Source organism: Populus alba, chromosome 10, assembly GCF_005239225.2.
Source record: "Populus alba chromosome 10, ASM523922v2, whole genome shotgun sequence".
Classification (NCBI taxonomy): Eukaryota; Viridiplantae; Streptophyta; class Magnoliopsida; order Malpighiales; family Salicaceae; genus Populus; species Populus alba.
The window spans coordinates 18,764,751-18,783,797 of record NC_133293.1 but is presented as its reverse complement, the minus strand read 5'-3'; the positions used below and the strand labels follow the sequence as shown (position 1 = coordinate 18,783,797).

Below are 19,047 nucleotides of genomic sequence, written 5' to 3'. Positions count from 1 at the left end.
TCAATATTAAAAAAAAAAATCAACAAAAATAATTATGAAAAAGAAAAAGATAGTTTTGGAAAAAAAATAAAAAAATAAAAAAACATGTGGGGGAAGTTAAATTCTCAAACAACTCAATATTAAAAAAAAAGTCAACAAAGATAATTTTAGGAAAAAAACATAAGGGGAAATATTGTAGCAAAACAAAAATTATATGGGGAAACATTATAGCAATTCACATTGTTTTAAAGAAAAAAATTATGAAGCAAAATTCTCAACCAGTTCAATATATCATTTTTAAAAAAAAAAGAAAAAAAATACTATAGCAATTTATAATATTTAAAAAAAAATTATAAAACTAAATTCTCCAACTAGTTTAAAATTAAAAAAAATTAAAAAAAAAGAAAAAAAAATACTACATACTTTCCCCACTTTCCCCACATGTTATAAAATATTACTTAATATATGATTAGTCTATTTACCAATTTCTTTGCAAGAAAAAGATACAGTACACGATGACAAGCATTTTAATCAAAACAAGTCTTTGATAAAAACAAGAAATTACTGGCTGGAAAAAAAAAAATTAGTATACGAGTCACAGTGAACGGGCTGAAGAATAAAAAAGGCCAGGCTTATGGTTGGTTTAGATTGTTCCAAACCAAACCACAGCCAACTTATCATCACCACCGTTAGGACTTTTCGCTTTCTTAGCTTTCTCTTTGGTCTTTTAGTTTTGCAAGACTGGAACTTTTTATCTCTCTTTTTGGCTATGTTCAGCTACTTTTTTCTATTTATTCATTATTTCTTTTCTCCAAGAATTTAAAAGCCGTGCTGATTGATTTCAAAGCTTTTGTTTTGAGGATCAGAAAAGCATCCTTTTCTTATGGAGTAAAGCTTTGATGATTTCTACGCTGCCTGCATTTTTTTTTTTGTGTTTTCTTGATTGTTCAACCATTTATGTGTGTACTTCTGGTGGTATTAGGGTATAAAAATCTAGACTTCCGTACTTAGTGACGGCTATTACTTACGGGGCAGCTGTTTATTTTGAGAATATAAACTGAATAATTATATTTTGGCCTTTTGGCGCGCGGTGTTATTGTTTCTGCGGGCTGAAACATCTAGCTTTTTGGAGTGCGCTGGAAGTTGGGAAATTTTTGAGGTGTTGATGATCATGGATCAACCCATAAGAAGTTTATATGGTTCTGTAAATGAATTGAAACTTAGCAATGAAAGCCAAATTGTTTTATTGGATCAGAATCTTGTTAATGTGTTCAAGTCGGAAAACAACTGTGTCAACCAAAACTATGTAAATATTCCTCATCTGCGGCCTGATTCAACACTAAATCAGCCAGCTGTGTCTCCAAGCATGAGTCAAGAGGTAGATTCTTATGAAGATTTTGATTTCAGTGATGTGGTTCTGAAATATATTAGCCAGATGCTTATGGAAGAGGAAATGGAGGACAAGACATGCATGTTTCAAGAATCTTCAGCGGCACTTCTTGCTGCGGAGAAATCATTGTATGAGCTTATTGGGAAGAAGTATCCTTCTTCACCCAAATACCAGGTACCTCGTTTTGATCAAACGCGTGAAAGCCCAGATAAAAATCATGATTTGAATTGCAGTAATTATACAAGCAGTACAAGCCGCAGTAGTGGCAGTAACTTGGTTGATCTTGGGGGGTACAAGTTCTCGAGACGTGCTTCTCAGTTTGCTTCCCGGTCATCCTATAGTTCAGGTAACAGTACTGTTACTGTTGATGGATATGTTGACTCTCCAGAGGGTCCTAATATGGTTGCTGAGATATCTAGGGAGAGTGAGTCTGTTATGCAGTTTAAGAAAGGGTTTGAGGAGGCGAATAAGTTCATTGTAAACGGCGATCTGTTCACTGATTTGGAGAGTAATGGTCTGTTTCTAAAAGACCCAAAGGAAGATGCCAAGGATGTGTTAGCTATGACAGAGGAAAAGAATGAAAATGTGAACTACACGGATGGTTTGAGGAGAAAGAAGAGTCCTCATCTTGAGGAGTTGGCTGTAGAGGGATTTAGGAGTAACAAGCAGTCTGCAGTTTATTCTGAATCAACTGCAAGTCCAGCAGATTTTGACATGGTATTGCTCAACTGTGGAAGAGATGAATCTTCCATTCAAGCGGCCTTGCATAATGGGGAAAGCAAGATTGTGCAGCAGAATGGACAAGCAAAAGGAGGAAAAGCTCGAGCTAAGAGGCAGGGAGGTAAGAGGAATGTGGTGGATTTGAGAACTCTCTTGACCCTTTGTGCAGAGGCTGTTGCAGCAGATAACCGGAGGGGTGCAATTGACCTGCTGAAGCAAATCAGACAGAATGCTCCACCAACAGGGGATGCAATGCAGAGACTAGCCAATGTTTTTGCTGATGGTCTCGAGGCACGTCTGGCTGGCTCAGGAACCCAGATTTACAAAGCACTTATTTCCAGGCCGACATCAGCTGCCGATGTTTTGAAAACTTACCATATGGTACTTACTGCTTGTCCATTTAGGAAGCTGTCTAATTTCTTCTCAAATATAACAATTAAGAATATAGCTGAGAATGCAACGAGGGTTCACATTGTTGATTTCGGAATTATGTATGGTTTCCAATGGCCCAGCCTTCTTCAGCGTCTCTCATCCAGACCTGGAGGACCTCCCAAGCTGCGGATTACCGGGATTGATCTCCCAAATCCAGGTTTCCGACCAGCAGAAAGGGTAGAGGAGACAGGACGCCGCTTAGAAAATTATGCGAATACTTTCAAGGTTCCATTCGAGTTCAATGCTATAGCACAAAAGTGGGACACCATTCAAATTGAGGACCTCAAGATTGATAGAAATGAGGTGCTTGTTGTGAACTCTCTGTTTAGATTAAGAAACTTGCTTGATGAGACTGTGGTGGTGGAGAGTCCTAGAGATACTGTTCTCAATTTGATCAGGAAAATGAATCCAGATGTTTTCATACATGGAGTTGTGAATGGAGCCTACAGTGCTCCATTCTTTATCACACGCTTTCGAGAGGCCCTCTTCCACTTCTCTACTTTGTTTGATATGCTGGAGGCTAATGTGCCTCGTGAGGTTCCAGAGAGGGTTCTTTTTGAGAGAGACATTTTTGGGTGGGAGGCAATGAATGTCATTGCATGTGAGGGTGCAGAGAGGATCGAGAGGCCAGAGACATACAAGCAGTGGAAAATGCGGATTCAAAGGGCTGGGTTCAGGCAGCTCCCTGTGAATCGGGAGATTTTTACTACAGCAAAGGAGAGGGTGCAAGCTCTCCATCACAAGGATTTTGTAATCGATGAAGATAGCCGGTGGTTGCTCCAAGGGTGGAAGGGTCGGATTGTTTATGCACTCTCTTCTTGGAAGCCTGATTCTTAATCACGCTTTGAGATTTACTTGTGGACAGGAAGGGTGGCACGAATCTCCTCCATGTCGCTGACATAGTGCCCTTGTGCCTATCAACTTTGTTAATTAAGGTTCTGGCATTTTCCCATTAAAAACAGAATCTCATCTTTCTTTTTATCACCTCGCCATTAGTCACTCAGGACTGGAAGTGAACTTGAAAAGAAATTGATAATGATTTTACTTATTTGCCGGCAGGGATGGTGGGAGTAGAGTTTTGGCTGACATAACTTATATGACAAGTGAGAATGGTCTATATCTTGGTGGATGTGTACAAAAAGGGCAAAACTTAACAAAAAACCACCTGAACTATAGTTAAGTGTCATAATTAAATGAAAGATATCTGTAATCAGTGATGATGTTCAAGTTAGCGCTAGTGGGTTGTGGAAATCATGATGATTTTGAGGAGTCTCTGCAGTCGAAGAAGATAATGTCTGTGCGTTACTGCCCAGGTTCTTCTTGTACTTGGACATTTTTTTTGTTCAAGCAGCAATCTTGGTTCTGTAGTTATAAGTGATCCCTGTGCATATTATCTTCTTAAGTGTGGCATTTTCACACTACTAAATATAATAATGAAATTGCTACCAAGAATACTCCTGTTCTTGGTTTTTGTTGTATAAGATGTTGTATTGCAGTTTTACCCATCATCTACAGAAATGCATACTGATTCATCTGACCAGATCCATGTTAGCCTAATTTAGCAAAAGTCTTGTGAAATGGCTCCGATTAACTCATGCCTTCCCGTTTCCCAGATATTTGAGCATATCTTTAATTAAAGTTCTACAGCATAAAATCAGCACCTAAGTTAAAAATGCATGCATCGTTGTCTGCTGCTTGGCAGTCGTTTTCTATCTAGTTGAATCAGTACACATCTATCAGTTGACCCAATCAAATGTCACCTTCAACTACAGCCAATTTGCATTCACATTGTTCCATTTTCGAGGCATTCGTAGTTTTTTATGCTATCACGAAGAGGAGTGGTGTAGGGTTGAAGTAAAGCACCACCCTGTTTGTTATTGCAATTCACAAGTGAAAACCACTTGCTTGTCAGAGAAGTTTACATGAGTTTGATGTGGAAGGGTAGGAAACGAGAATGATTGGAGATAAATCTAATCGAAAAACAGAAGAAAAAGGGTTTACTCCACTCAATGGATGGAAGGTCAACTGTTAAAATGAATTTCTTAATCTGATTTTTCTAGTATTTATGCAGAGATCTTCTACTTCGGGAAGTTTCATCAGTATATTAAGGAAGTTTTGACTTCATACACGGTATTTTTTTTTTTAGTTTAACATGGATGTTTTCGACTAATCTTGAAGTTAACGACCATGGAAGCCTCCAGTGGCTATCATATTTTGCTTGATGCTCTTACCACTAGACCACCACCTAGATAACAAGGACATCGAAGTAAACCCAGCATTATTGTTCCATTCATCCATTTCATGTTATTAAAGACATGATAAATGAGAATAATAGAATGTATTTACTAAATCTTGGGTTTACTTGATCTCATGCATTTCAACATGAAGAGACGCATTACGGCAATCTAAAATGCACATTGTAAGACATGCACGATCGATGATGCACATAGTTGTTATCTTTTAAGAAACAATTTGATACATGAGAAGTATATCTTAATTGATCAAATTTTAAATTTATTTTTTAGAGATTATCGGTTCAAGTCTCATAAACCCCAGAGTCAGTAAAGATTTGTATAAGTTATTAATTTCATGACTCATTAGATTAATCGAGGTGTATTAAAGTCTGTCTAGACATCTATATTATTAATAATAACATGATAATATATCAAGAAGATATGTGGGTCTTACTCCTGTATGGATTTTAAAGTGTTCTTTGCTTATGATATAAGCCCGTCGTGGTTATTGTCCACTCAACAAAAAACTAAAGGCTCGGGTATAAAAATGTTGGAATGCCAAGCCACTAGAAGTTCAGGTTCAAATTCCTTAATTTGGAATGGAACAGAGTAGTTTTGCAGGATGGAGAAGAATTCTAAGATTTTAATTACAATTCAGTACATCTTTTTTGTTCTTTTGATGAGAACTCGATTCGATGCATCTTTAATGCCTTGTTTGTTTCACGGAAACTGAATTCCAGGAATTCAGTTTCCTCATTTTCCAACGTTTGTCAACCATCCGGAAAGTTAGTCAAAGGAAAGTTAATTCCTTAACTTTCCGGTCAACAAGGAAATTACTTTCACCCGCAGGAAAGTGTTTTCCTTTGCTTATCAAAAGGAAAACACTTTCCTTTATTGATAAAACACATCTTCTTCTCTCTCTGTGTCCGAAAATAATTCTCTCTCTGTGTCCGAAAATAATTTATAATTCACTGCTACAGTAGCAGCGATTCACTGCTACTGTAGCATTGAATTATAATTCGCTGGTAGCAGCGAATTAAAATGCAAAGAGTTTAATTTTTTTATTAAATCAAAGTTCAATTAAACATTCTTTTCATGTTGATAAAAATAAAAAGATCTTATGACAATTGTAAGTGTTAGATAAATTTGAAAAAAAAAATTAATTCTTTTCCAGTTCATTTTCCATACACAAACACTGGAAAGTGTTTTCCAGCACTACCAAACATCGGAAAATACTTTCCCGGAATTCACTTTCCAGGAATTTATTTTCCCTGGAATTCACTTTCCAAAAGGAAATCACTTTCCTGCAAACAAACGGAGCCTAAGTAAAGGCATGTTATCCTTGATGGAAAAAAAAATACATTCACTTTGCATCTTTAAGGATAAAAAATATATTCTTATCCTTTATGAAACGAGAAATTGGTTCCAAAGCCATGTTAAAAAGCATCATAATACATTCACTTTTTTCAGAAGGAACGTTTGGGAACACATTTGTGTTTTTTAAAAATTTAAATTTTTTTATTTAAAAAATTTTTATATATAATTTTTAATTTTTTTAATAAGTTGATATCAAGAATTATTTTTTTAAAAAATAAAAAATATTTTTTTAATATTTTAAAAAACAACCTCATATACAATCTTAAATTAATATTTTAATTATTAAAATCAAAAAACAAAAAGGCCCAGTGGACCTGTCCAATGTATAAAGGTGGGCTGGGAGCCCAAACATATAGGAGGAGTCTACTACCCCTGCGTCGGACAACTGGTTCTGATAACAAAGCCCATAAAATGGATATATTATTTTTTCTATGAGTTTAAAATTTTATTTCTAAGTAATAATTGACAAAAACCCTTGTCTGCCTCCAAAAGCAAACCAGGGTTTTGGAGAGAAAAATGAGTGGAGCAGGAACACCAGATTTCTTCTACAGAGAAGCTCAACGCCTTGGATATGTTGCTCGTTCTGCTTTCAAGGTTTGAACCTTCTTACCAAACTTAACACTCCATTCATTTCTTTTAAATCTCACTTTTCTCTTCTAATTCACTTGCACACAATTTCTTGCTTGTTGTTGCAAAAAAAATTAAAAAATCAGCTTCTTCAGATACAAAAACAACACAAGTTGATAACCCCAGGTTCCTATGTTCTTGACCTTGGTTGTGCTCCTGGTGCTTGGCTCCAGGTCTCGTCTCTTTCTTTTTAGTGTTATTTCAATATTTCTTTTGTGGGTTTTGGACAACATCTATGTTTTTTTGTTCATTTAAGGTTGTTCTTGGTGTTTTTATATAACATACAATATCATTGCAGGTTGCTTGCCAGAGCTTGGGTCCTCTAAAGAATGGTGGGGCTGTTGTGGGTATTGATCACAAGGTGTGTTCTTCACTTGCTCTTTGTATTTCAGGTTTTTATTTTGGTCATTGTGTTGAAACTGTTATTTTTTTGGAATTGAAGAGATTAAAGTTGAGCTTCTTTGATAAGTGAATTATACCATACCACGTTTGATTGATTTTAAATGTGGGGATATGCAGAACAGAAGGTGAAAGTCCCTCCTCTTTACTGTGATTCAAGGGTTCAAACTGTTTGTGCTGATGTTATGAAACTTCCCAAAAACCAAGTTAGGGCACTCTCTCCTCGGGTACTACTTTAATTATGTATATTAATTTTCACATCTTTGTCAAGTTTTTTACCTCTTTCCTCTCTATATGAATTGCTACCACCTCTTTTTTATTAATTTGTTTTTAGAATGCTTATCTGGTTTGCTCTTATGAACTAGGATTTATTCTTAGAATCATTTACAAAATAGATGCAATGAGCTGCGCTATTTGTTTTCGTATGTATGATCATCTCGAGGTAGGTGATTTGAAAACAACAAAGGGAATTAATTAACTTCCATTAAGCTCCAGTGAACTCTTGATGCTCTTAAGAAATAAGGCTTACCATCGCACCCTGAACCGGTTCCTAACCTTCTAAAAGTTTGAAGGTTCCACGAGGTCCTAATCTATGTTCTATGCACCCTTATATACACACTTTTTTTATTCTAAAACTTATGATGTGATAAACATCATTCTTATGAGCCATTTTTATCTACATTATTAACAGAGTGAATTGTCCTGAATTTCAACTTGATGGTTTACCTTGGTTTCTCTGAAAGCAAAACTTTTCTCCATGTGATAAACATGTTTGTGGACCCTTATATACACATTTGTTTTTATCTAAAACTTATGACGTGATAAACATCATTCTTATGAGCCATTTTTATCTCCATTTTAACAGTGAATTGTCCTGAATTTCAACTTGATGTGGTTTCTCTGAAAGCAAAACTTTTCTCCATGTAATAAACATGTTCATGGACCCTTATATACACATTTTTTTAATCTAAAACTTATGATGTGATAGACAGCATTCTTATTGGCCATTTTTATCTCCATTATTAACAGGATGAATTGTCCTGAATTTCAACTTGATGGGTTACCTTGGTTTCTCTGAAAGCAAAACTTTTCTCCATGTATCTTGTCTGTCTTTGCAGATCTACTGATTTGGGTTTGATTTGTGTGTCATGCAGCAGAAGGGTTTTTCCGTGGTACTCTCAGACATGTGTCCCTTGGTTTCTGGTATCACAACTAGAGATGCAGCTTTATCTGCGGAGTTAGGAATGCAAGCACTTGGTCTGGCTGTAGGTCGAGCAGCAACAGCTCATCTTGATGAGGATATTAGAACAGACAGGCTGTTAAATGATGCTGTGTGCACTGCAGATGATAATGGTATATTGCAACCAGGTGGACACCTAGTAATTAAGCTTCTAGAGAGTGAGGATAACAAAGGTGGGAATATGTTTATGGAGCAGAGATCAGATACCAGTAGATGTGGTATCAGTACATTTCTTACTTACATTTAACTGTTTGCCTTGCAGAATTTAGCCGGATTTGCAAGCCACTCTTCAGAAAGGCTTCATGGTTGAGGCCCAAGGCCACGAGGTCATCATCTAGAGAGATTTATTTGATTTGTCTAGGTCTACGGTCTTAGGCAGGCTTTTCTTTGTTAGGCGATTTTTCTCTTGTTTCTTGGTTTTAACACAGGAAAACAGAATCGAGAGCTTGCTGGTGAAAGGAAAAGTGGAACTCTATTCTCTTGTTTCTTGGTTTAACACAGGAAAAGTGAATCGAGAGCTTTTGCTGGTGAAAGGAAAAGTGGAACTCTACCACGATCCATACACATAAAAACTTTTCTTCTTCGTTAACAGTGTTTCTGTTTTTGCTATTAAGTTTGATTTAATCAATTTCAAACACTAAAATGAGAGACAACAGGAAGAAAAAAACCATAAAATTGAGACTTGTAAGAATTGCTTTATACGATCTTTTCTTTTTCAGAATGACGTCACAACACTGTAATCTATTTAGGTGTGTGGGAGGGGAAAAAAAACAAATACACTATACAAATCCTGTTCGAACTCAGCAGTATAATTTAGCAAACCAATCAACAAACTCGGGCAGAAAAGGAAGAGGTTAAACTCCTTCCTGCACGTCGTAGTGGCATCCTCTGGAATTTGAGTATATGCATTTACAATATAATATAATTTAGCTTAAGATTTGCGTGGTGCTGTCACCGAATCTGGGTTCTTCCTAATGACCAAAGTCCTGTATCTTTCACTGGTGTCTGCAACCACAAAAGGGGTAAAGGAGAAATGCTTAATACAGATGCAGGCAGGCAGGTTACAACAACCTGTAAAATGGATTCTGCTACCACTCTTGCTTACCTGCGTTTTCATAGATGGAAAGACATTCCAAAACCGCAACGTCTCATCCCCTGCTCCAGTTACTATTGTCTACATGATGAACAGAGTTTTAGACATTACAAATTTATTCGATATTTCAAAAATTGTAATTGCTAGTGTACTCATGAATAAAGAAACAAAATTGAAAAGTAATGTTTAGAAATGGAGGAGATATTGCAGTACCTGACCATCAGGAGACATGGCAAGATAGAGGACTCGCATACTGTGACCAACTAGAGTTGCAACCTATACCACAAACCGAAAACGGATTGTTAACAGGATGAATCTTGCAAATCTTGAACTAGAGCGCCCATTAACTACAAAGAATTAACTAATAGCTCTAGCTAATACCTTGGATAACGATGGATATTTCCACACCATGATTTGATTCTGGGAGTACCCATGAGTGCTGACCAGTTCATTAACATTCTTGCTCCAGGCTAGATTGCAGACCTGCAGTCAGCCAGTAAAAAATCAGTAAGAAGAGGGCTTTAGGAAACTGCAAATTTGTTCTACGAAAGTTGGTTCCATAATCTAGTGAAAATGAAACAGAGTGAAGAGAATAACTAAACCTGGCTCCCTGTGTCAACATGGTTTAACTGATGACCATTGGTGGTGTTCCAAAAGCGAATACATCGATCAGCAGTTCCACCTCCAGATGCAAGGAGACCACTCTGGTGGGGTGACCAAGCAATGGCCTTGACAGCAGCTGTGTGTTCTGTCAATGTCAAAACTGGTAGCTGCGAGTGCTGGTTCCATACCAAGAGCTGATCACCAACAGGACATTGATTTGATGAGATGCACATTAATACACACTCAAACAAAAAGGGACTAACCACTGGTAGGGCTGTCGTCAATGACCTGAATCCGATTCATTATTATGCTTATGTTTCTAATTTCTTATGTCTTGATACAATCTGAATTTTTATCTATTTCGATTTTTTTGGAAAAACATTAGGATTTTTATTATTTTCTCATTTAGCTTTGTTGTACTTCTTGCCTAATTTAAATAAGGTTTGAACTTTAATATAAATTTTTATTAGAATCATTTAGTGAGATATTTTGATTTTTTAAAAAAGAAATAACATGCTGTATAGGATCATAACATACTTTATCAATGTACTGTACTTGAAACTCATTTTACATCAAAGCATGATTTTAAATGAGACAGATATCCGAATCCGATAGGATCTAGATCCGGATTAACAATTGGAAAACTTGATTTGAATTCATAAAATTTCTATCCGAATCTATTTATTAAACAAATCTGATACGCTGACAGCCCTGACCACTAGAATATTTGTTAGTTAATGAGGAAATGAAAACAAATTTAGATTGTGAGCAAGAAAAATGAAGCTATCTTTTACCTGGTTATCATTTCCACCTGATGCAAGTTCTCTGTCATCATGAGACCATTTTAAGCCGCATACCTGGATAAAGTGACAAGAATTTAGAAGGGCTTCTTACTCCCATTTGTGCAAGTAATTTTAGTCCATATAATTTGGGGGTGTGAAGTCAGGAATTGTTGAGCTGAACCATTTATGCAAGTCGACTCTACCTCAGATTTGTGACCAACAAGTTTGCTAACATGATCACTAGAAACTCGAAGATCATGCTGAAGTATGTTGCGGTCCCTGCTTCCTGATGCTAGTGTCCTAGAGTTCCAAGCCAAGACACTTGTTCTTGTTTGATGCCCGCCCATGGTTCGGACCCTCTTGCACTGTGTTCCATCCCACACCTATAAAAAGCATTGACAATAGATCATCAATCGAAATGAATTGCGTAATAATGCAAGATTTGGGACTAATTAGACAGCTAGAGCTACCTGAACTTGACCAAGATGTGTGCCAATTGATATGTATGAGCCTTCCCGGGTCCATTGCACGGAGCATACACTGTCATTAGGCCCTAAATCACACAGCCTGGTCACCTGAGAACAAGATAACAAAAAAGGTTGAAACACATGGTCGCCTCCATTTTAAATAGCAAATCGCATCTAAAGATTACTTAATAGACAATCTTCCATTGGATTAAGTAAATTATTGGGGTTGTCAACATGCTAAGAACCTTGAAATGTCAAACTTACTTTACTATTTGATGCAGTCCATAAATAGACACAAGTTCCCAACCCAACTGCGAGTACATTCTGTGAGGACCAATCCACAAGATTCAAATAGAAGTCATCTTGAAGTGATGGGGCATCCAAAACCTGCAGCAAAATTAACCTTCAATGATTTACCATTTCTTGGACTGAATCTTCAATATTTTTTTATCGAAAGCAATTAAAACAAAAGGGATTCAAAATAATCTTCTTTATCCACGATTCTCTGAAAAACCAATCAAAAACTGGAAAAAAAAAAAAAAACTCTGTACTTACCTTATGGGGTGTCTTGGGGACTTTTCTTGGTGGCTTAGGAGTAGTAGAAGACTCACTAGAAATCCCACTATCATGTCCCAAGATTGAAGGAGAATACGGCGAATTAGGGCCTGAATGATCAGTCTTGAACCTCAACATATTCTTGCTGGGACTACCCAGCCCTCCTTGACCACCTGCAGGAGAAGAAAAGGAACCAAAATCAGACCCAAAAAGCTCAGATTTCAACAACCTTGCATACGCCTCATTGCCTCCTTCTTTAACAGGAGATCCTTTCTCTATGAGCCCAAAAGTTTGTAGCCTTGAAGATGATCTGCAAGGTATGAATCTATCACTACAAGAAGAGGTTTTTGAGGGTGAAGATAAGCTTGATATTGCTCTTGGTGATGATACGCATGTGACTGCTCTAAAAGAACTTGAAGAAGAAAAGGTCTCTAGTCTTAAGGAAGTCTCATTCATCCCAGATGGGAGGTTGAGGCCACTCTTTCTTCTTGGTGTAGAATCCATATTTGCTTGATGTTTTCGATAATCTTGAGCTATGGTATTCTTTCTCTTTAGATTTTGTTGATGAGCAGTGAAGATTATTGAAAAGGCCTCTCCCTGTGGAAGGAAAGAGAGGGCTTTTCAATGGAGGGTTTTTGTTTCAGGGTTCTTTTGCGTGGAAGAAGATTTGCAACGGTCGAATTTGGGTAGGGGATGATAGGAGCGGAGTTGGTAAAGAAAAGGGTTTTTTGGGGGTTTGAAGTTCTTTTATTTATTAATGTGTATGGTGAAAGATTCCAACGGTCAATTGTTAGAGTCGAGCTCATTTTTATTAGAGCTGTATTTGTACTCTCTTGTTTGAAATAAAAATTTATTTGTTTTTTATTTTAAAAGTATTTTTTAAAAATAATTGTTTAAAAATAATTTTTTTAAGTGTTTGTGCTGATATTAAAAAATATATATATATTTTTTTAATATACTTTTTTTAAAAAAGACATTTTTAAAACCTACAATATCAAAAATGCTAGTAAAAAGCTATAGTAAATTCCTCTCCCTTGTATGAAATCAATTTAATATAGAATGAGATAAATCTTTGGAGTAAAATTAAAATTACATTAATTTTGTGATATCTTTGCAACAGTATAAAATCTTATTCTTGTAAATAATGTCATCAATTTTTTCAAGGGAAGAATTAACATCAAGAGAGAAGGCTGGGTGCGTTTAAAGATCAAAATATAAACTGCAATGCCACAAAGCCTCCAAGGCCCAAACCACTGATCCTCTCTGGAATTTTTAATCGAACCGATCTAGGATGGAAGCTTGACTGCTATCACTGGTAAAAGAATCCAGCCCGCATCTACGGTAAGTATAAAGAAAACAAAAACTGTTTTCCCTTGAAAGGCCGAGCTAGAAGACAATCTGGGCAAACAATTCCACTGGAGATAATATGAAGGTTTGAGTTGATAACTGAAATATCAAAGTTAAAGACTTGAGTTCATGGCAGAGCAAATATAGAACTAGCTAAAAAAATAAAATCAAAAGCGTTGTCATTGTTTAGCAGTGGCAGAAACAAAAGATGGAATGAACTGCCAAGGTCCAATAATTTGTTCAAATGGGGATCTATTTGCAGCCATCTCATATGAAGATTCAAGTACGCGAGTGTGAGAAAATGATTATAAAGTGTATTGAAATTGGTATCCGCGAAGCCAATCTTCACCCTTCTCAAAGTAATCCATTCTACTAAATGTCTGTTGTGGGAATTGAACTGCAGCAGCATAAAGAGAAGCCCCACGCCAAGCGTCAAGAACAGGATCGAGTGCTCTGACCACATTTATGGGTGACCCACATGGCCTAATCATTCGGATTCCAGCTTCTAAGCGCTCACTCAGACCAGGGTAAAGGCAGCTTCCACCAGTCATAAGAATTGAATTGGTCAGTCTTTCCTCCAAGACTTGGTCCTTGGATGATAGCCTCCTCATTGAGACCCCAGCCATCTCATCTAGGCCTGCCTGGTCGATTCCAACTAAGTTGGGATGAAACAGAATTTCAGGGCATCGGAACCTTTCAACCCCGAGCAGAATTTGGAAATCTTCCTTGGTAAGAGGACGAGACCGTGGCATGTCAGCAGCTGATTGTGAGGGCCCTGGTTCTGGCTTGGGAACAAATGTTGGGTCTATCTCCTGCCATGTCAATAATCAATAAGTTATGCAATTCCCCGTACAAGAGTTGAATCATCAAGAACAGGACGTGAGAAGTAAGAACAATGAAGCAGCTGGTCCATATACCAGAATAAATAAATCTTACCTGAAGCCTGGAAGATACACGGGCAAGCTCTGTTTCATCCTCATCTGGCCCCTCATCATCATCATCGTTATCTTTGCTCATCAGTTTGTAAAGTTGCCAATCTTCATCTTTGGCACCAAAATTATCCTCACCCTTCCCTCGGTCAAAAGCTGCTGTTGTTAAGAGGCGCATCCTTTCTCTTTGGGCAGCATTCAATCTCTCACCGCGACCAACACCACCAGACATACCATTTCCATTTGAGTGGTTCCCATTTGTCTTGAGTCGTTTTCGCTGCTCAACTTTCTCACAAAGTTCTTTGTATTTAGTACGCATTTCTCCTAGATAAAGCTCTGGGTTCTCTCTACATAGAAAGAACAAAATAATCAATACCGAGAGAAGGTACATGGGCAGGTAGCAAATCAGCTAGTATCACTAAAATCTACAAAATGTGAAACAAAAATTGGTTTTATGGAATTCAAAGTGCTAGTCATGCAGTTAAGTGAGCAAATTGCACATAAAAACCATGCATCAAGTTTGAATCCAGATCCAGTTTTCCCATTTCCCTTCTCTTGTTTGCTTAACAATAAAACCAAACCTAAATACTTTCTCCTTAAAAGCTAAGCTGAACTAAATTAAAGAAGCAATTCAAGAGGCTAGGTACATACAAGCGTTTTTGTTCATCTAGCTGATTTTTCCTTTCTCGTTCCAGGTCCTCTTCAACACGTTTCTGTTTAGCTCGTTGGCGGCCATCAGATGTGGTTTTAAGGAACATCTGTCTTCTCTTTTCTCTTAGCTGTAAAGAAAGGCGATCAAAGAGTGAATGTATGGAGAAAAGCTAACAATCACTAAACCATCAAGACAAATGTAATCACTTATATCAAGCTGATTGAAAGCATGAGGTTACTTTTGCAAGAATATGAGACGCAACAATGATATGAGAAGTCATTTTTTACCTCTATTCTACAAACAACAGAGATAGAAACTTCACAACAGAAAAGCATATGATCAACCAATTGGTATAGAGGCATACCTGATCTTGGGTCAGCATGTTATCAGGAATATTGACAAGAGGATACTTTTCATCAGTCTTTTCTTCAACTTCAGCCTGTTCACCCTTTGGCTCACCCTTTACTTTTCGTAATGACTGCGTTGCTTTGGCAAGAGCAGTTTCTATTTCTTGCCTGGAAACATAGCCAGTATCTTTCAGGAAATATGGAATTTCACTCTCTTCCACTTGTTCCAGCTGCTGCAAAAGGAATTCCAAGCCACGCAACTGGTTCTCTAGCTCATTTATCCTCGTTGACCTTTTGGCCTCAGCCATTTCTCGCAACCGTTGACCTTGTCTTTCCTTTATAGCTGCCTTTCTGGCAATCTCTTCTTCTGATGGAGGCTCCTCAACTGGTGGTGGAACCCAAGGGAGCTGCCAACACCTCGTTTTTTCTTCAGCTTCCTTGGTCCCTTTCTGTCACATAACTACAAAAGTTAACTGCTATCCATCTCAAAAAGAAAACAGGAAGAAACAAAAGATGATGTAGATTGAGTTTGCCTGAAACAATCGAGCTTCTGAAGCATAGTCTGTGGCAATATAACAATGCTCCATCTTCAGGTCTTCAACCTTCTCCCATGTAAACCGAGCCCTATTGCATGCACAAAGGAAAACATAGCATAAAAGGATTATAAACTGCACTGATTAGATTGAAGCAGAGTCCAGATGGACATTACTCACATGTGATGAGGGTATTTAAGTGAAAGGAGCTGCTTCAAGTAATCGGTGACATGGTATCCACCAATATTAGTTCGGGAGCACCCTTTATAAACAGGCTCTCCATCAATAAACTGTGAACAGAAACACACCTCATGTTATGCCATTAATTTAAAGCAATTAGAAATAGGGGGTTAGATTGAATCATGGGGACCAGAACATTGGAAATACTTGGGATTCAAACGAACATTGATACAATGAATGGAAAGATGTCTGACAAAGCATCTTTAGTGATACTGTTTATGGTAAAGAAATACTGAAACAGCAGCAGTTAGAAATAAATATACATCTTTCAACAGAAACATATGCAGCTCATATTAATGCAATGACACAAACACTGTAGGTCTGTGTGTGTGTGTGTGTGAGAGAGAGAGAGAGATTTCTACTTCCAGTTCCATTCAATCTTGATATGCATTACCAGCCTCCATATTATTGACACTTAAAAAAGAATCCCAAGCCAAAACTTAAGACTAAACAATTTATAACTGCAGTGCACCAGCAACCTTGCAAAGCTGTTTTATGTACTCAAATAGCAAATACAAATAAATTATGATAAAATATATTCCAACTAAGCAATACCGGAATAACGTGAGTTGTTGTAAATCCTGGACAAATAGCAAGCCCATCTTTATCACAAATCCCATTCTGTTGATTATACTTATAGCTGAATGCAGCATCAACACCAAACGCTGTGATGAAAGAACAAAAATAATCCAGGTTAATTAGAATAGTCATGCACATGGAATGAGAGTTAAAAACATTTCCTTTAAGGAGCTGGAAAGTTTTCTAATGACGGACAGTCAAAAGTCTATATCCGACCTACAGATGGAACTCCGTAAGTTTCAAAAAGCAGCTCCGCCATTTTACTGCGAGATTGAACAGGGTTGAGTATGCATTCTGTGATCAGGACAGGATGATCAATCTGTTCTGAGCTCAAATGAACAAAAAATTAAGAAACAGTCTTGAGAATGCATTGATTAATCTGACAGAAAAGGCATATATAAATTGCTCAGAACTCTAAAGCATTAATTGCCATGCATGCACTGTGGTAACACCAAGTACATCTGAATAAGTCATTTCAAATGCTTCTGCCGTGAAGTTTATATTATACATGTCAGATATCATCTCAAACTCTCACAATTGACTCAGGATGGTGTGGCGCACTCAACTCCATTGAAGTCGACTTAAAAAAGTGACCAATGGGTGTTTAGACTAGTGCCGCGGTCTCCTCTGCATAGTAAGAGGGAGAGGGACTCTAATCAAGTCCTGCCCTAGCTCCTTAAAACCAGAAAAGAAGTTCAAAAAAAAGTGATTCACAATATAAAATAAACTATCCATACCAATGGCAGACATATTCCCTCACCCAAACCAGGATCGAGCATGCAAGCCACACATTTCATTGTGGATAATTAAGATTAGAAAGAGAGAGAGAAACAAAGTGCTGACAACCAATAAGAATCAAAGAAATCACAGATGACTACATGTGACTAGCTGCTGCCAACCTGAATTTAGGCAGCTGAGCAGAACAGAATACTTCTCAAAACAGACCGAGTAATGCACAAACTATATGCAATTCATTGTAGAAGCCTGAAAAAATTAATCCCTCTAATCAAACAACTTCCTGATTATACCTCTGATCCATTTGCTCCCAGACGATCGAAACCAAAGTCAAGAATCTACAGAACAAAACATTGGATTATTAGTAAAGCCCACCCCTGACATATTTAAGCGGATAAATTAGCAAACCATACGTCTTTACCCTGTAAGATTTTTAATAAACTCTCTGGTGCTTGCCATAAAGGTTAAAAAACAATGAGATATTATTTAACAATTTGTTTAGTGTAAATAAAATTCGACAACCCAAATAGTGCTACTGAGTAGCTGCTTACATATTCCATAATCTCGAACTGATAAACAACATTGCTATCGAAAGCGGAGCGAGGCCCCGACCGACTGCAATCGAAGTACTTCAACAATGTAGTATCATGATCCCCAACAATACTAACCGTTTCACCTACACCACCACCATCACCAGCAACAACAAAAACAAAAACAAATTAAAAATATATATATTTCTAGAAAAAAAAAAAAGAGGTTCATTCGTAATTTACCAGTGGTTTTGTGGCGTGGTCTTTGAACAATGTTACGGAAAATAACTCGAGGATCGTTCTCCCCCGCCCATCTGTTTCAACCACAAAATCACAAAATTAGAGCAGAAATCTAAAAAAAAAACTAGTATTAATGTATTCGGTGTGATAAGAGCTAGGGTTTTTGTTTTTTTTTCTTTTTGTAATTACCCAATACGAAAATTGGAGGCACCATTGTCGATTACTATAGGAGTAGTTGAAGAGTAGAGATTGTAATCTGTTTGTCTTTTTATCTGGGAAACAAAAGGCATTTTTTTATTCTCGCACTGCAAGTGGTTTTTTTGGGGGGTTTTGAAGCTTCTTCTATGCTTTCCGTTTCTGTGTTTAGTTCATGATAAGTAGCAAAAAGAAGTAGCAGGCAGACATGAACCGGTTTGGTTGGGAAGGCAAACCACACGGTTTTGACCAGAACCGGTTTCCTCTCTAAAAGACGAGGACTGATGTGGTTTTTCAGGAGGGGGGATGATAAAATTGATACAATATGGATGAGCCATGGCTATTTGGTCAGGAGAAAAAATTACCTGAACCGGTTAAAAAATCATATATATATATCCAGAAAACACTGATCTCAAAATAAAATCTTCAGAAATTTCAAACATCTAACACCCACTTAATAGATAATATCATTATCCTCGGTATGTATTTTAGGGATCTTATATAATTGCAATAATAAGAGGATTAATTTATTTATCATGTAAATATTTGTAATATTCACAGCAATTTAAGCTCAGTTTAATATATCCGTTCGATCTTTTTTTTTTTATTGAATTGATCGGATTTATATTTTATATAATATTAGAAGTTGGATTAAATTCAATTATATATCAAAGCATCACCCGATATATCTATGAACCACCCTGGTAATCGATGCACTGATTTCCTTGCTCGCGTAGGCTCTGGACATGTTGGCTTCAATCAGATTTGGAGTGTTTTTACGTCTAGTTTAAGGAATGCCACGCAAGCTGATTCCCCCCCCGC

General features: G+C 37.1%; 4 protein-coding genes across 9 annotated transcripts; 2 read left to right on the top strand and 2 right to left on the bottom strand.

The window, feature by feature from the left end:
* The first annotated feature begins 565 nt into the window (after positions 1 to 565).
* LOC118059704 (scarecrow-like protein 9) lies at positions 566 to 4,002 on the top strand. Its single transcript, XM_035072643.2, has 2 exons — positions 566 to 3,456; positions 3,581 to 4,002. Exon 1 carries the CDS (start codon positions 1,145 to 1,147, stop codon positions 3,356 to 3,358), a length of 2,214 nt encoding a protein of 737 aa, XP_034928534.1. The 5' UTR covers positions 566 to 1,144; the 3' UTR covers positions 3,359 to 3,456; positions 3,581 to 4,002.
* Positions 4,003 to 6,586: 2,584 nt separating this feature from the next.
* On the top strand, positions 6,587 to 8,989 carry LOC118059702 (uncharacterized). 4 transcript variants are annotated; one of them, XM_035072642.2, is made up of 6 exons: positions 6,587 to 6,726; positions 6,846 to 6,932; positions 7,058 to 7,120; positions 7,284 to 7,364; positions 8,316 to 8,571; positions 8,661 to 8,989. In XM_035072642.2, the coding sequence occupies exons 1-6, from the start codon at positions 6,649 to 6,651 to the stop codon at positions 8,771 to 8,773; spliced, it is 678 nt and encodes a 225-aa protein (XP_034928533.1). In that variant the 5' UTR covers positions 6,587 to 6,648; the 3' UTR covers positions 8,774 to 8,989. The 4 variants fall into 4 exon arrangements, with proteins under 4 accessions (XP_034928533.1, XP_034928532.1, XP_034928531.1 ...); XM_035072641.2 differs by having other exon boundaries at positions 8,313 to 8,571; XM_035072640.2 differs by having other exon boundaries at positions 7,284 to 7,385.
* Positions 8,990 to 9,053: 64 nt separating this feature from the next.
* LOC118059701 (protein FIZZY-RELATED 3) lies at positions 9,054 to 12,693 on the bottom strand. The gene is made up of 10 exons (XM_035072638.2): positions 11,899 to 12,693; positions 11,608 to 11,730; positions 11,347 to 11,451; positions 11,080 to 11,259; positions 10,889 to 10,951; positions 10,094 to 10,288; positions 9,873 to 9,974; positions 9,705 to 9,767; positions 9,504 to 9,572; positions 9,054 to 9,403 (listed from the first exon to the last, which is right to left on the bottom strand). Exons 1-10 carry the CDS (start codon positions 12,400 to 12,402, stop codon positions 9,350 to 9,352), a joined length of 1,458 nt encoding a protein of 485 aa, XP_034928529.1. The 5' UTR covers positions 12,403 to 12,693; the 3' UTR covers positions 9,054 to 9,349.
* A 621-nt stretch (positions 12,694 to 13,314) lies between these two features.
* Positions 13,315 to 18,506, bottom strand: LOC118059700 (actin-related protein 5). 3 transcript variants are annotated; one of them, XM_035072636.2, is made up of 12 exons: positions 18,220 to 18,506; positions 18,034 to 18,104; positions 17,812 to 17,936; positions 17,554 to 17,598; positions 16,742 to 16,844; positions 16,502 to 16,611; positions 15,887 to 15,996; positions 15,707 to 15,797; positions 15,191 to 15,622; positions 14,826 to 14,953; positions 14,182 to 14,521; positions 13,315 to 14,057 (listed from the first exon to the last, which is right to left on the bottom strand). In XM_035072636.2, exons 1-12 carry the CDS (start codon positions 18,318 to 18,320, stop codon positions 13,551 to 13,553), a joined length of 2,163 nt encoding a protein of 720 aa, XP_034928527.1. In that variant the 5' UTR covers positions 18,321 to 18,506; the 3' UTR covers positions 13,315 to 13,550. The 3 variants fall into 3 exon arrangements, with proteins under 3 accessions (XP_034928527.1, XP_073268176.1, XP_034928528.1); XM_073412075.1 differs by lacking the exon at positions 18,220 to 18,506 and having other exon boundaries at positions 16,742 to 16,788; XM_035072637.2 differs by lacking the exons at positions 18,034 to 18,104; positions 18,220 to 18,506 and having other exon boundaries at positions 16,742 to 16,849; positions 17,812 to 17,904.
* Between the last annotated feature and the right edge of the window lie 541 nt (positions 18,507 to 19,047).

What these genes read in the sequence shown, in the direction of transcription:
- LOC118059704 (XM_035072643.2), top strand. Translation starts at nt 1,145, where the DNA reads ATGATCATGGATCAACCCATAAGAAGTTTATATGGTTCTGTAAATGAA.
- LOC118059702 (XM_035072639.2), top strand. Translation starts at nt 6,649, where the DNA reads ATGAGTGGAGCAGGAACACCAGATTTCTTCTACAGAGAAGCTCAACGC. An exon ending in TTGTGGGTATTGATCACAAG is followed by an intron (nt 7,121 to 7,283) that starts GTGTGTTCTTCA and finishes TATGCAGAACAG; the next exon opens with AAGGTGAAAGTCCCTCCTCT. An exon ending in AGAGAGTGAGGATAACAAAG is followed by an intron (nt 8,572 to 8,660) that starts GTGGGAATATGT and finishes TTTGCCTTGCAG; the next exon opens with AATTTAGCCGGATTTGCAAG.
- LOC118059701 (XM_035072638.2), bottom strand. Translation starts at nt 12,402, where the DNA reads ATGGATTCTACACCAAGAAGAAAGAGTGGCCTCAACCTCCCATCTGGG. An exon ending in GGACTGCATCAAATAGTAAA is followed by an intron (nt 11,452 to 11,607) that starts GTAAGTTTGACA and finishes TCTTGTTCTCAG; the next exon opens with GTGACCAGGCTGTGTGATTT. An exon ending in TTCCATCTATGAAAACGCAG is followed by an intron (nt 9,404 to 9,503) that starts GTAAGCAAGAGT and finishes TTGTGGTTGCAG; the next exon opens with ACACCAGTGAAAGATACAGG.
- LOC118059700 (XM_035072636.2), bottom strand. Translation starts at nt 18,320, where the DNA reads ATGCCTTTTGTTTCCCAGATAAAAAGACAAACAGATTACAATCTCTAC. An exon ending in CAACAACTCACGTTATTCCG is followed by an intron (nt 15,997 to 16,501) that starts GTATTGCTTAGT and finishes TTCTGTTCACAG; the next exon opens with TTTATTGATGGAGAGCCTGT. An exon ending in CAGAAGCTCGATTGTTTCAG is followed by an intron (nt 15,623 to 15,706) that starts GCAAACTCAATC and finishes GTTATGTGACAG; the next exon opens with AAAGGGACCAAGGAAGCTGA.